Source organism: Drosophila sechellia, chromosome 3R (genome assembly GCF_004382195.2).
Source record: "Drosophila sechellia strain sech25 chromosome 3R, ASM438219v1, whole genome shotgun sequence".
NCBI lineage: Eukaryota > Metazoa > Arthropoda > Insecta > Diptera > Drosophilidae > Drosophila > Drosophila sechellia.
The window spans coordinates 10,192,458-10,208,363 of NC_045952.1; the positions used below are offsets into that span (position 1 = coordinate 10,192,458).

Sequence of the window (15,906 nt, forward strand, 5' to 3'; positions counted from 1 at the left end):
AAGAATCCGTTGAACCATATTTTGTCACACTGTTTTTTAACGAGATAACTGTAACTGACTGTGTTTTTTCAATTGGTTTTTCTGCCAAGCTAACTAAGTGTATTCCAACTATCTTTCTTTTGCCTACTCTCTTTCTATCTCTATCTCACTCTCTCTCTGTCGCTCTCTCTCTGTACTTAACTGTCTGTGTGTGTGTATGCTTGTGTCTGTATGTGTTGCACATATTCTTTAAAAGTTTTAACGAGAGCTGCCGCCAAAATAACGGTAAAGTGTAAAGGAGAGCGACAAAATTCGCACATTGGCTCCGGATTGCGCACAAAAAAATCCATCAAACTGAATACAAAAATGTTGAGTGAAATTAAATCAAAATTGAAATTGAAATTGAAGTTACCTTACAGCTAAAAGAAAATGAAAAATCCCGCACCCAGCGTCCAAAAACCCCTCACAACCTTCAAAAACCAACAAAAACCCAATAAAGAAAAAGAACTGGAATTTGAATACATAACAAAAAGTGTTATACTATAATAAAACAGAAAAAATATATATTATATATACTTAATACCAATCAAAACTATAGCTAAAAAAAATCTGTTGCAACATTGAAGTACTAAAACGAAAGCTATCCCAGAAAACCAAACAAGAAAACCGATATATTGTGTATGAGATCTGTATTATATAGAACCGAAAATACCAGACAATAAGATAAGCCCAACCAAAAAAAAAATTGTCGGTGCCACAAAATGACACGAAACCAAAGTTGTTTACATTGATTTTGATTTACTTATGATTTTACCTACTCCGTTTCACACTGTTCACACTGTTGATTGATTGATTGATTTGCTTTGATGCAAAGTATACTTAATTTAGCTGAATTGTTTTCTTAGAGCTATAAAGTCCTGCCGATCCGAAACGATGCCGCCTTAGCTTTAAGTCCAGCCTTGATTTGATTTGTTTTGTTTTTCCACAGACTCTGCAAACAGTATGATTAAGACTCTTGATTTGATTTGATTACACCTTGAACCCTTCACCCTTCGATCTGTATATTATGATTTCCAGGCTTCGCAGTTGCCTCTGCCTCAAATCCCAGCCCCATTGTCCTTGCCGATCATTTTTCTTGTTTTCGCCTTTCGTTATATACATAGTACATATATCTTTTTGGCCACCACACGCATTCAAACACCAAGTTTGTTCCGAAACGAAATGGTAATTTTCGAAACCAATACACACATTAAAACCCAGTTTCGTAGCTGTCTTTTGATCCAAGGTTCTGCATATTCGAGAAAATAAATGCCGCCTTACGGAATATTCTAACAAAATTTCCAGCATTACGGTTAGTTATTTTTTAAAGGTTTAAAATAAAAAATTTGCAAGAACATTTGCCAGTTGGGCCAAGATTTGATCCTCATTCCGAAATCTGGTAATAGCATTCTCTTAAATACATTTTCTTTCGATTACTCACTTTAAAATTTAACATAAGTAAAATGACAAAATAGTTTGTTTAGAATTTTAATTTTTAATGCAACTTCCTAGAGCAGTTTTGGTCCACCCTAATCGGGATTTACTTATAGGCTCCACACTATACTTCTAAAACACCCGTTACACCAGTTTTTTTTTGCCTTCCTCCTCCTCCTGTGGCTACTTAGTTAAACTAGACACCATTCACACCCACCGTACACCGTATCCGAAAACCATTGGCCTGTTTAGCCCACTGTGCGCATGGAATGCAAGAGAAGCGCGATCGAGTCCCTCTTCGTCTTCTCATCTCTATATCCACCCCTTGAGCTCCCACCCCCACAGTGATGACGCCTAATATGAACCAAGCAAATGTTTGCAGGTCACGTCAAGTGTTTTAACATTAAGCACGACCGTCATCCGGATCGGGAACTGGATCGAAATCATCGGGAGCACGACGACGATCCAGGCGTTATGGAGGAGGTCATTGTGGATCACGGTCGTGAGATGGAAGCGGGGTATAATGAGCACGATCCGGAGGAGATGAAGGAGGCAGCCTACCATGCCACACCGCCCAAGTACAGACGGGCGGTGGTTTATGCTCCTCCGCATCCGGATGAAGAGGCGGCCTCCGGATCGGTATCGGATGTCTATGTGGATGGCGGCTACAATTGCGAGTACAAGTGCAAGGAGCTCAACATGCGCGCCATACGCTGCAGTCGCCAGCAGCACATGATGTCCCACTATTCGCCGCATCATCCGCACCACCGATCCCTCATAGATTGCCCCGCCGAGGCGGCTTACTCACCGCCCGTGGCCAACAATCAGGCCTACCTGGCCAGCAATGGAGCGGTGCAGCAGTTGGATTTGAGCACTTACCACGGCCACACAAACCACCAACTCCACCAGCATCCGCCATCCACACCACATGCCAGTCACTCGCAGAGCTCTCCCCATTATCCCAGCGCCTCTGGTGCGGGTGCGGGCGCGGGTTCAGTCTCGGTTTCAATAGCAGGATCTGCATTGGGATCAGCCACATCCGCGCCAGCTTCGGTGGCCACGTCAGCGGTCTCGCCGCAGCCGAGCTCCAGTTCCACTGGATCCACATCGTCGTCGGCGGCGGCGGTGGCAGCGGCAGCTGCTGCGGCTGCCAATCGGCGGGATCACAACATTGACTACTCCACCCTGTTCGTCCAGCTATCGGGCACGCTGCCCACTCTATACCGATGCGTTAGTTGCAACAAGATCGTGTCCAATCGCTGGCACCATGCCAATATCCATCGACCGCAGAGTCACGAGTGCCCCGTTTGCGGGCAGAAGTTCACTCGCAGGGACAATATGAAGGCGCACTGTAAGATCAAGCATGCGGACATCAAGGATCGATTCTTTAGCCACTATGTACATATGTGATCACTTCTCTAGGCAGGCAGCAAAACAAATCAAATCAAAAATCAGTAACAGATCGAATGGTTTTCACAGCTGGCTAGCGTGTTCTAAGTAACCAAAAATCAAGCAAACGTATACGTAATCCAGAGTGAGGAGCCAACAGCCATCAGTTGGATGTACATCAATATCTATATCTATACATTTATAAACCCTATCAGAAACAAAAACAAAAAACAGAAAAAAATGAAAAAACAAAACCTATGCTACACTTAGTTGATTTCAAGACTTTGAACTACTTATTGTTAAATCGTCTTAACCTCTAGATGCTTTTTCGTAGGACACTAGCAAACCAAATGGATTATTATATCGATATAGAAATACCGCGACCAGTACTCAGTGGAGGAACTTTGACAAGTATTATATGTAGAATTCCAATCGATATCCGCGTCAGTTATTATTATTATTTTACTAACTTAACATGTGCTGTAGTGAATGTTGACTAATTACTTTCGTTCGTGTCATTTTGTGCCATATTAGCTAATCTCTCTTCTAGTCCATAGGCCCTAAGGTCGCAAAAAACAGATAGTTGAATAATATAAATTGCAACGGAAAGCAACGAGTGAGGAAATTAAAAAGAGATATTTCAACCAGAGTCAAGAATTATATCGGGATTAAATATTTTTCTATCTCTATTACGCTATCACACGATTTTGTCTCACTTCTGATCGAATTCGCAATAAAATTCAGATAGCGTCCAATTTTAAACCGATTGGCCAGAGCCCCATAGAAAAATATCGGCTTTCTGAAGTTGGACGCTCTGCTGATCTATATCTTTGGCAAAACACCCACCGAAGTTGATTTGAGTTGATAATACTTTAAATAGTTTATTAAATGAACCGCTGAAAATCAGTGCTTTGCTAAAGAACAAATTCAGATCAGATTTTATCGAAAGATGTACTTAAACATTAGCTATAGTCACCAATCAAGCAATGAATCCAATTAATTAACACTTAAATACAGATATACATACAAGTAAATATATTGTGAAACGGATAAATCAATATTTAACATCTTTAACTTTACTTAATAAATCTCTTTCAAATCAAATTCCAGTTCTTTTCATTCAATAAATACCAAAAACAATCGTCCCCTAGGTACTAAAAGCAACTAAACACAATTAAAAAATATAATTATAAACATAAACTATAATTTTATTTCGATCCGAGTTGAAATGAATCAAAATTTAAATAAAATTTTAAACATCAAGCGCACTCTCTTAACGGTAAGTTGAAATTTCTAAGATCTACTTAAGCACAAATACCTCTCCCCTATAATTTAGACTTATGTTAACTAAGTTAAATATATATATATTTGATTTATGTATTATGATTTTATCTAAAACGAAAAGCTACAAATTCGAACAAACTAAAGAATACAAAAAAAAAAAACAGGAATTGGCCAAACGATTGAAAATTTGTTTTAGTTATTTAAACTCTTAAACAAAACACTTGCCTATACTCACTCACTCACTCGATATATCTATCCTACTCTATAGCTCTATTTCTCTCTCTCTCTAAAACTCGGTCTGTCTCACTCTGTCTTGTTCTCGCTCTATATATATTGTATGCAGTCTGTCTCGTTCTGTTTTGGACGAGGATCTAAAACTGTTTTGTTCCGCCAGGCAGGAGGGGTGTTGAATGAAATGTGTTCGATAAACGATAAATTACATTCGATGTTCGATATACAGTATGCGATATACATTTTCTTATCCACGTTGCTGCGCTACAGTTATTTCGTTAATCTTCATCCCGAATCAGTCATTTAATTTACTTGTTTTGTCTCATTTTTTAACCTCATCTGCGTTTTTTTGGTCCTCCACTGACTCTTGAGCCTCGACCCTTGACCCCTGACCCTCTCGCTCACTCTCTGTCTCCCTCCAACAACTTATGTACATTTGCCAAACAAGAAACACCACCACCAACCCCTCGAAAACAGTGACAAAAGTTAGACACTAATACGGTTCTTGGGCTCTCTTGACAAGAAATTAACAAAGAAGCTAAAAACAAAAAACGAAACTGAATCCGATCCCACAATCATCTGTTCAAAAATAAATAGTACATTATACAATTAGATCTTATTTAAGTGTCTGAACACGAATCATCTGCACATACAACATACATACATTTTAAATATGGTTTGGGTTCCTCAATATCCAATTTAGTCGCTCCACCGATTATTGTAAATAACTACTCCCGTTGAATATTTTAAGTGAACCCATGGCCACCGGCGATAAATTATTTGATTTCTATCATCATTTTCTAAAAAAGCAATAATGATTTTCGCATCCCGTTCAAAAGTGCGGTTTCCAAATTCTCTAAACCCCATGAAAGAAAAAGAAGGAATTTTTAACTAAATTTATTTGCCAATTTTTTGGGTGTAACAAAATTTGATTGCGAACAATTAAATGCATATAATCCAATACTCCCGAACCGAGCAGAGGCCTTTGCCCCACATAACACCATGTCTCAGGGATATGAACAAAATTGATTTAACAATCATTCGTTTTTCAGTTGTAATCATTCTTTCCATGGCAAAAAGAAAGCAGATATTACGAAACTACTACCAGAAAAGCAAACATACACGCATAAACACACACACACACACACCAGAAACATACAAACACACACACACACACGCAGACTCTGAAAACCATCTAATTATACAGTTTAAGAATTATTATAAAAATGATTTTTCTGTTTCTGTGAATCACCAACAACAACATTGTTTTTCTCTTCTTTTTTTCCTTGCGCGTTTGAACGAACAAATTAATGAAAAAAACCGAAAACGAAATCGAAATCAAATCGAATCGAAACGAAAAATGCAATAACCCATGATAAAAACAAAAATAACAATTGCAATCAATCGAAATAAATTAAATATATAATTAATCGCGCAGGCTCCAAGGCCTGGCACATGCGGCTAACTTTCGAGCGCCTCTCGGGCGGCTGCAACCTGCACCGTTGCAAGCTGTGCGGCAAGGTCGTCACGCACATCCGCAACCACTACCACGTCCACTTTCCGGGCCGCTTCGAGTGTCCGCTCTGCCGGGCCACCTATACGCGCAGCGACAACTTGCGCACCCACTGCAAGTTCAAGCATCCCATGTACAATCCGGATACGCGCAAGTTCGACAACCTAATGTCCTCGTCGGCGGTGGGGGCGGCTGCCACGCCCACGGCCAGCCAATTGGCGGTGGCCTCCCAAGCGGCGATGGCAGCGGCAGCCGCGGCGGCCTTCAATGCAGCGCAACAGCAGCAACAACAGCAGCAACAACAGCAGCAACATCAACACCAGCAGCAGCAACACCAGCAGTCGCAACAGCAGCAGCAACAGCAGCAGCAGTCGCAGCAGCAACTCCATGCCCTCGCGCAGCAGCACATGCTGCAACTGCAGCCGCAACATCACCAGCAGCAGCAGCACAATGCCACAAGTGAATGATACAGTCAGTACCTGGGCTGGAACTACGGCGCCTGGCGTCCCGATGACCCCAACCCCAAGCAGCAGCAACAGCAGCACCATCGCAAGGCTCAGCCCTTCAACTTCTATGCCCGCGACTATTACTACCAGCAACATCAGCAGCAGCAACAGCAGCAGTCACCCATCAGCAGCATGAGCAACGGCAACATGCGGCAGCAACAGCAGCAGCAGCAGCAACATCGACGCCAGCAGCAGCTTCCGCCTGCGCAGACGATCATCATCGATGAGAGCGACAATGAGCTGGAGGAGGAGCAGCAGATGAGGCTGAGCTTTGAGCGGTACATGGAGCAGCTGAAGCAGCTGGCGCCCTACGATCCCCAAGAAACTTTGTGCAATAGCAACACCAATAACATTAGCAACAGCAACAACAATAGCAACAGCAACCGCAGCGGCGAGTCCACGAATGCCAATCAAATGGAAGCTACTACAACTACTACTAATAGTAATAATAATAATAACAATAGCTATGCTAACCACAGCACTAGGAACTACAACAAAAGGCAGCAGGAGTAGCAACAGCAGGAGTAGCAACAGCAGCAGCAGCAGCAGCAGCAACAGCAACCAATTGATACTCAAAGCAAATGTAATTTAGACGAGAAACGCGAATAAGATCTTAAATGTTGAATCGATTTAAGGGTAAGCCAAATTTGTTTGTCAATTATGTAGGCGAAAATTGAAGAAGATTGGAGTGGAGAGGAGAGGATGCATTTCATTTCCGGCTGCGAGGAGGAATCCAATGCTGATCGGTGCAGGAGGAGGCGACACATTGTCCAGGTTTCAACTAGATACGGATGTTGCAGTCACCCACACGCACTTATATACAGAATGCAGTATATAGTATACAGTATATAGTAGAAGAATTATTCGCAATGAAGTTTTAATTGCAAAAGTCTTGTTCGTGGGGCAAGCAAAAGGGTTTCCCAGCCAGCTGAAAGCAGATGGTGGAAAGCAAAAAGGTTTTAACTAATAGCAGCACTCAAATATTTACAACAAGGAAAACCAACAACAAAAGAAGAACTTAAAACTAAACTTAAACTAATTGTATTTCGAAGCTACTCATACTACATATATGGAATTACAAATTTTACGAACTAAAATCGTTGGACCTGTCAGACATTTGTGCCAAAATCTCTTGGTGGTAGTGCCAACTTCCTTGGCTGCACTCTCTCTCTCTCTTTAATTGCACCTGTTCGTTGTTGCATTTAACACTAGTATGTGCACACCCACACACACACACATAGACGCAACCCAACCCAAACAACACCCACACTAACCCACCCGGAAACCACTCTGATACTCTATAGGAAATGAAAGAAAGTTAGGAGCAAACACCGAACATTGAAGACTTTTTAACGAGAGATTTCTATGCTGCTAACCATTTTACTGTTTTATATAAATGTATCATTAATTACGATCTAATCGATGTCGTGTTTTGCGCATAATAACAACAAATTGTAAAATAGAATAATAGCGTTACTCCTCGACTCGATCGACATTTAAAGATATTCTCTGCATACGAGTATAGAATGTATCTATGATGTACAAATCGGTGCGTTTGATCGATGTTAGTTGACCCTGAAGACATGCATTACGATAGCCCTAATCTTAGCGAAGCAGTTTTAAACTAATCTAATCTTAACTAAAGCTAAAACTAAAACAAAACTAAACTAATTCACTGATTACGGATACTAAACTAATGTTAATTTATTTATAACCATTGCGGGAGTGTGTGCGAATGAGTCTCGAAGCGAGCGATTGCCGCTGGATCCAATCCAAACCGATCATCTTATATGATTCGATACCAATCCGATCTGATCTGATGTATTATAGTTAGCGATAACATCGCTATCGATCCAATTGTCAATGCATGTGGCCGAGTTTGTTATCCAGTCTATATGATATAATACATATACCTACTTATATGCACACTTGCGTGGGCTAATATTGATTTTGCAGACTCTACTTGCGGTGTAAATATGATTGGTGATTCTTTCCCGATTTCTGCTAGTTAATGTATATTTAAATCAGTTTTTTGTAATTTGTTGTTGTACATTGATTGCCAAATCCCCGATATTGGTGCGCGAACACACGAACACACAAACACGAGCATATTTGCATATGCGGACACGCACACACATACACACAGAAAGGTCTAATTGCCTAAGGAATTAGTGCATAATTAAAGTCTATGAAATATATAGTTATATGTTATATACACACATATTCATAATATTTATTTGTTCTACTTCTTAACATGAAATGTTTAGGAATTAAATTTACATTATTAATAATGCTACATCAAATACTGCCCCCGACTTAATGTTTGTTTAATGTTTATTTTTAACGCTGTTTTGTTAAACAAAAATTTAAGAAATTTATCTATTATATGATGTGATAACTATAGTAAAACTAAACACACACGCACACACACACAAACGAAACACACATGAAAACACCCACACATTACAAATTGAAATTATGTTAATTAAGCAGGAGAGTAGAGCGTTGAAGTTTTTTTAAAAAACAATCGAAAGAATTCTATCATTTGTGTGGTATGCAAAATGGTGCTAAATCCAAATATACTTTAAAGTATACCGAGTAGAACGAAAGGAGGCCAGTTCTCCTTAAATCGTATCGTATGTGCAATATGACTAGTTTTCGTTTAAGGTGCAGGAGGATGGATGATGGATGATGAATGATGTATGATGAATGATGGTGACGAGACCACGCAAATGCCAACCACTTGAATTATGCGAATAAAGAAACAGAAAACAAAAAAAAAACACAAAAACTAAACACACAAAGTATATGTAAATACAAAGCGGTGCTAAGCCCCCCAAAATAGGCGGAAATAAGTAATGATATTCAAAGTCCTTTTAAATGTCGCAAAATGGGGAGAGACACCAGCCGAAAACAAAATAAGTGTTAGCATATCACTATGAATATGATTATGAATATATATATATATATACATATATATATATATACGTCTGATATAGCAGCAGAGCAGTTAGTTAATGGTAACTTTTCGCTACGATTTCTGTGTCTATTTACAATAAATGTCATAAAGCTTATCAAATTACCGAGCACACCACCACAACCAACACCCATACACAAACCACACACAGCCCCATTTGAAAAATGAAAAAAACAAAACACTCTCATATTTATTTTGGTGCCTTTTCGAACCATTTTGAGTTCCAGTAATTGATTTCGATTTTGCCTTGACTTTGACTTCGTTTAACCAACTTTAACAGCATTTTCGCAGTCGATCAGAAGTGGTTTGAATCCCTAATTTTAATGACGTGCTAGTTTCAATGTAAACTTAGTTTAATCTAATTTTTGTATTAATAATAAATGCAATACAAACTATTTTTAGTTTTATTTATAAACAACAACCGTAGCGGCAGCAGCAATGAAAGCGAAAAAAAAAAACGAAAATAGAAAAACGCAGAAAAAAATGAAAACAGTTTAATTAAAGTTTAAGCAAATTGAAGCAAGCCCATGAAATGCTTGCAGCATTTGTTACAATTTATATATACACGTATAAATATATATTACAATATTTTTTAAAACCATTTTTAATAAACATTCTATCTATTATGGCAGCCTTTCAATGAAAACAAATTGAATTACTAAGCAAAACCAAGCTAAAACGTAATAAAATCATAAAACTATAACTGAAGAACAGGCAGATGTACCAATCTCACACACAGACAGACAGACAGACACACACACACACACACACACACCAACAAACGAATGAAACAAAACAAACAAAAATCAAAACTAAATCAAATAAATTGAATTTTATGGAAACAAAACGAAATGGTGATCACTTTATTATTTTTGATCCTCTGACTCCGAAACCGAATCTCCGAATCCCGTTCTGCTGTGAGCTTTGAATTGTGCTTCCAACGATGTTAGGGGTGCCCATGAAAAGTCGAACTAATGTCTAAGGACTATACTCTACTTATATGCCAATTCCAATACCAATACCAGTACCAACCAACACACTCACCTGCACACATGCGCGCACACACAAACACACACACACACACATTCGCATAGAGAATTTTCAACCTCGGCCCAATTTCCTGTTTTTTTTTTTAATATTATAATATTATTGACTTGAATTTGTTAACCTCTTTTCCACATCTACGAGTACCCTACTTTTATCTATTCGAATATATATATATTATGTATCAGTTTCAGCCCGAATTCGCTAAGTGTAAGCTAAGACGATTCTTTGCACAAATGAGTTACACCCAAAAAAGAAAGAAAGAAAATAATTGGTATTCAAGCAATACGAGTGTACAGGGAAAATGTTCATTTGATCATAAAAGAATTGTTGTTGCCCACATTTGTGCTATAAAATAATTACTTTTTCAAACATCTACACATATGCGTCGATTGTGACTAATAATTTTATTTGTATAAAACTATATAATAATGATACATATCCGAAGCCGAAAGAAGTGACAACGGAGGCATTTCATAAGTTAATTTGTAACCGAACAGTGCTTGCCATAAGTAAGCCACATTCCAAAGTGTTGCCTACTTATCGCGCGCACTGTTCGAATATTTTACAAACGCTTAGTTTTAGCAAACGAGCTCGCATTTATATTCTCCACATATATCTCTAAATTTAATTTATGAACTATACTATTTAAAAGAGTAACGAATATTTCATTTGCACGCTGAAATATGTGAGGAGACGCAGAAACGATCGAAATATCCCCTGTGTTAGTCACTCATTTATGTATATTTTCCGTTGACCTAAGTTGCTTGATTGTAGTTAGTGACGTTTGTTTGTTTTAAGGACTACCTAATTTTTGTGTACTTTCTCCTTAGTTGTTCTAGTTTAGTTTTGATATTTTTTCATTATGCCGCATAAGTATATTTGTTTTTAGCTCACAAAAACGAACTCTACCTATCTCTGTCTCGCCCTCTTTCTCCGTCTGTCTCTCTCTCTCTCTCTCACACACTCACCAGTACACCACCTACCCACCACCCACTATCTCTTTCTCTCTCTCTCCCTCTCTCTGACTATTATACGAAAAAAAACCAATCCAAATCCAAACAAAAAATTGAAAAAAAAACAATCAAAGAAATCTATTTCTCTGGGCTGATTTTCGTCCCGCTCGACGGGCTGTTGTGTGTTCTGTTCTTCTCTTTCTCGTTCTCGAACCGCAGGCAGCAGCGCCCGCCACCACCTGTCGACCCCCCTGTCGACCTCGTCGTCGGCCTCGCCCCCGCCGCCCCCTTTCGGGATGCACCTGTCGGCGGCCCTGAAACGCGAGTACCATCCTCTGCACTACATGGCCGCCGGCAACGGTCACAACGGCCCATCGGCGCTTGGTTATGGCAATCAGGGATCGGGCAATGCGCCGAATAGTGCCGGAGGAGCTGGATCGGTTGCGGGCGGAGTGGGCGCCGGCGGAGCAACTGGAGCAGCTGGCCATAATTCGCATCACACCATGTCGTACCACAACATGTTCACGCCGTCCCGCGATCCGGGCACCATGTGGCGGTGCCGCTCCTGCGGCAAGGAGGTGACCAATCGCTGGCACCACTTTCACTCCCACACCGCCCAGCGGTCCATGTGTCCCTACTGCCCGGCCACCTACAGCAGGATCGATACGCTGCGCTCCCATCTGCGGGTCAAGCATCCGGACCGCCTGCTCAAGCTGAACTCGTCCATTTAAGGGCGTGGCCGGGGCCCAAGTGCAGCCCATCACCGCCAGCTTTACCAGCAGCAGCAGCAGCAGCAGCATCATAAGCAGAAGCAGCAGCAGCAACAGCAGCAGCAGCAGCAGCAACAGCTTCAGCCGCATCAGCAGCAACAGCAACCAGCTTACTACGTCAGCAACTATAGCAACTACAGCAATAGATACAGCTACAGCGATAGTTTATTGTAAATCGCTGCAGTTCTAGGTGGATTTTTCTTGCATTTAGTCGTCGTCCAGTCGTGTACATTACCCACTAGCTATCCAAGCAATAACCATAACCCAAACTAGTAGAAAACCGAAGATGCTATGCTATGGCAAAACGTAAAGCGTTAAACACAAGTATATTGATAATCTTAACTAAACTTATTGGTAAACTTTGACACAATCGTCCCATCAATTTATAAATGTGTATAACTAAGGAAGATTAGCAAAAGGTTTCAGTTGCGAGTCGAGGAGAAGGATATGGCCCCGCATAGAGGGGCAGTGGAGGCGGAAAAGTTTTCCAAAGCCACAACACAAACCGTTTCGAAGGTTTCTAAATGTTGTTTCCTAAAAACTATAAAGTAATAAACTACACTAATACTAGAGAGAGAAAGTCGAGGAGAATCGTTTTGAGGCGATTCAGCGAATTGGGGTCACTACCACATCACGCGGGGTCACCAGCAGCAGCAGTAGCAGCAGCAGTAGCAGCAGCAGGAGGAGGATGCAGATGATGCGGATGCGGATGAGGATCAGGATGAGGATCAGCCAGCACAGCAACAGTCACCCACAAATACTACTCATACGAAGGTCACATTAGGTTTTAGTTTACTTTAGTTTTTAATGTCCTAGATCTTAGCGTTAACCGATATGTTCTGCGGAGTAGGCAACGGATGAGGGCTACTCAACCAACTACAAAGAAATTTTCATATACCTCAAATGCATTTCAGTTTTATTGTTGATTGCTTAATTTTAGTCTACGTAGTCCGTTAGCACTTATACATAAAGTACCACATACATTATATGTTATTTTTTAATCGGTTCCAATTTGAATCGGCGAGTTAGCCAATAGTTTACCAATGTTTTCCTCTGTTTTTTTTGTGTGTGTGTTTTCCCTATCACACTTTTGATTTTGTCCTATGCGTTAAGTTGAAGATTTTAGGATTAGCTCGAACCACTTGAACCACCTCACTTTTTTTGTTAAGCTTGTTTATATTTATGGTCGAACGTTTATTTAGTTAAAGTACACTAAACACATATGAAACCACGCGGAAGAAAGTTAGTTGATATGAGGGCTATACAAGAAAAAATCATATCACAAAAATCTAAAAAAAAAATTAAGGAGAAGTAATTGGAAAAATCTATAGAAATTATATTTTTAAATTGCTTAATTGTCTGCTCGATTGGCAAGAAATTGGACGGATTAATTCTAATTTGATTACCATAACCAAAACGTCCCCGCAGAGACGGCAAAAGTAATTAATTTTAAACATTTTGTGATAGACAAAATTATGTTTCGGCGCAAAATAAATTTAGAAAAGAAACCCCTACAATATAAAACATAAAATTAAATGTGATATTTTCGGCACAAAACTTTACAAAAACAAAGTAAATAAAAAGTAACATAAGGGAGTAGCAACATTTGGCTAAGATTGCTGCCTTTTGCGTATTTCTTTAGATGATTTTTGTTATAGAACTATTCAAAATTGTTATGTTTCGGTCCAAAGCACAAAATGTATAAAATTACTTTCTAGTTATTCTTTAAACCCTATTTTACTTAACTTTAAAATCTTATTTGATTTCCTAATTATAAATTACGTGCATGTGCGTGTGTATCTATATACATATATCGATTCGAAAATATATGTGCACACAGAGATCATAATTTTATTTAGTTATAAGTTGATTGAGTTGAGAAACTTTAAGCCAATAAACTACCGCAAAATTGAAAACAAGAAACAAAAATAGCACAGATGTTAAGGCAAACCACTACTACACACAGATTTATGTACCAAAAATGTAATAAATATGAAATTATAAACAAAAAACAAAAACAAACGAAACCAAGCAGTCAGAAACCAAAAGCAAACTACTAGAGAAAGCTAAAAAAAAATGGAGTCTAGCTGGATTTTTCTAACCTTTTTCCAAAAATAAGCATAATTCGTAAACGAAATATTTTTATACATCCACTTGTAATCGGCCGATTGAAAGGAGAGCTACCTAAGATCGGGGGATATAGGGTTGCTCTGTGGAATCGGGTCTGGAATATACTATATACTATATATCCCATATGGCAAATCGTCACGCGCAAATGCAAAAAACAAACAATTTATTTTTCCTCTACAGTTACAAAACTCAATTAATCAATATGCAAATACAAATGTTGCAGTGGCCAAATCACACGGCACAACGGCAGCAATGAAGAATATTATTAACAGTTTTCGTCGTCTAGCAGTTTAAATAAATCAATCCATTAAGATCTATATATATATATCAAGCAACAAATATATATATTTCAAATTTATTCAAATTAAAATCAAAATATAATTCACTAGCAGCATTTAAATGTCAAGCGAAACAGCGAATAAAACCAAATAAAATTTATGATTATTATTATTACATATATCAACAACACTCGTTTCATGTTCTGCCCTTCATGACCTCGTCCCCCCCTTGGAAGCACAATTCAAAACGTTAGGTTTGGGTTCGATTTTGGGTTCGGAGCCCTTGGATTTGGGGTTCGGGTCGGAGTTGTGGTCGGGAATTTCATTTTTCAGCCACAAAAACCTCTGCGCATTGCCATTTCGGTGACGGGGTAAGTAATTGGTCAGACTTGGTAAGCTAAATTATAAGTTATTCCAATAGCTATTGTTTGGTTTTGCAGGTAGAAGTACATTTACTTCGATGCACAAAAGGTAATTTACTTTTCTGATGGATGTCTTTGCATCGATGTAGTTAATCAAAGAGCAACTCCAATGTAAGGACGTCCAGATCCTTTAAAATCTAATAAAACGAATAGGTTTAAGCTTTAACTCAATGTACATTTCTATTCTCCAAATGAAACTGAGAAAATAAAGTAACGTTTATTGCACTCAAAACTATTTTCCCTACATAATAACATAAAATTTATTTTTGACTAAATTTAACTCATTAGCGAACAAGTTATTTGTTTATACCCCAATTATTTTCAACTATAGTGGAGTATAAGGATTTCACATCTGTAAGATATTTATTCGTTCGCTTAAACCAAGCAACTATAATTTTTGCACTCTTTGGTGCATTTAGTTAAAATTTAGAAACAAAAAAACGAATTGTGATATTAAAAATCGAATTTAATGACAGAAGTAACTTCAAGTTTTGATATATAGTTCTCATTTTATTTCATTTATTTTCAGCTTCATAAGTAAATATAAATTAACCATATTGTGGTGGGAAATTTAACATTTTAATAGTTTAAAAAGAAAAAGGAATAAAATAAAGTTAACTAAAACCTTTTAGTGCAGCGATAATTCTGAAAGCAAATACATAAATTTTTTATAAGCAATGAATCTTAATTTTAATGTTAAATACACATTTCAATGATAGTTTCGTTGTTTGGCAGTTTTTGAATACTAAAGATGAGCCCGCCAATATTTAGAGTTGCCACCTTATATGCAGCTCATTGATTATACAAATTGCGTTGACTGGGCACACTAACAATAGCTTTTCCGTAGTCAGAGTGACCGCCTATTCATTTGCGTGCTCATGTATCGATAGGTAGCAATTTTATATATATTAGGCGCTTAAGAACAAATTCAAATTTAAAACTTTTTAAAAATAC

At 38.6% G+C, this 15,906-nt stretch overlaps 1 protein-coding gene across 3 annotated transcripts in view; it reads left to right on the top strand.

Moving 5' to 3' along the window:
* Positions 1-14,144, top strand: part of LOC6613753 (sex determination protein fruitless) — a 99,342-nt gene extending 85,198 nt beyond the window's left edge. The window contains exon 7 of one of the 3 annotated variants that reach the window (XM_032723308.1): positions 11,572-14,144. In XM_032723308.1, the coding sequence (XP_032579199.1) occupies positions 11,572-12,083 (512 nt within the window). In that variant the 3' untranslated portion in view covers positions 12,084-14,144. Of the gene's footprint in view, positions 1-1,834; positions 3,946-5,794; positions 9,748-11,571 lie in introns of those variants that run through there. The other 2 variants (XM_032723307.1, XM_032723306.1) reach the window with 2 other exon arrangements.
* The last annotated feature ends 1,762 nt before the right edge of the window (positions 14,145-15,906 follow it).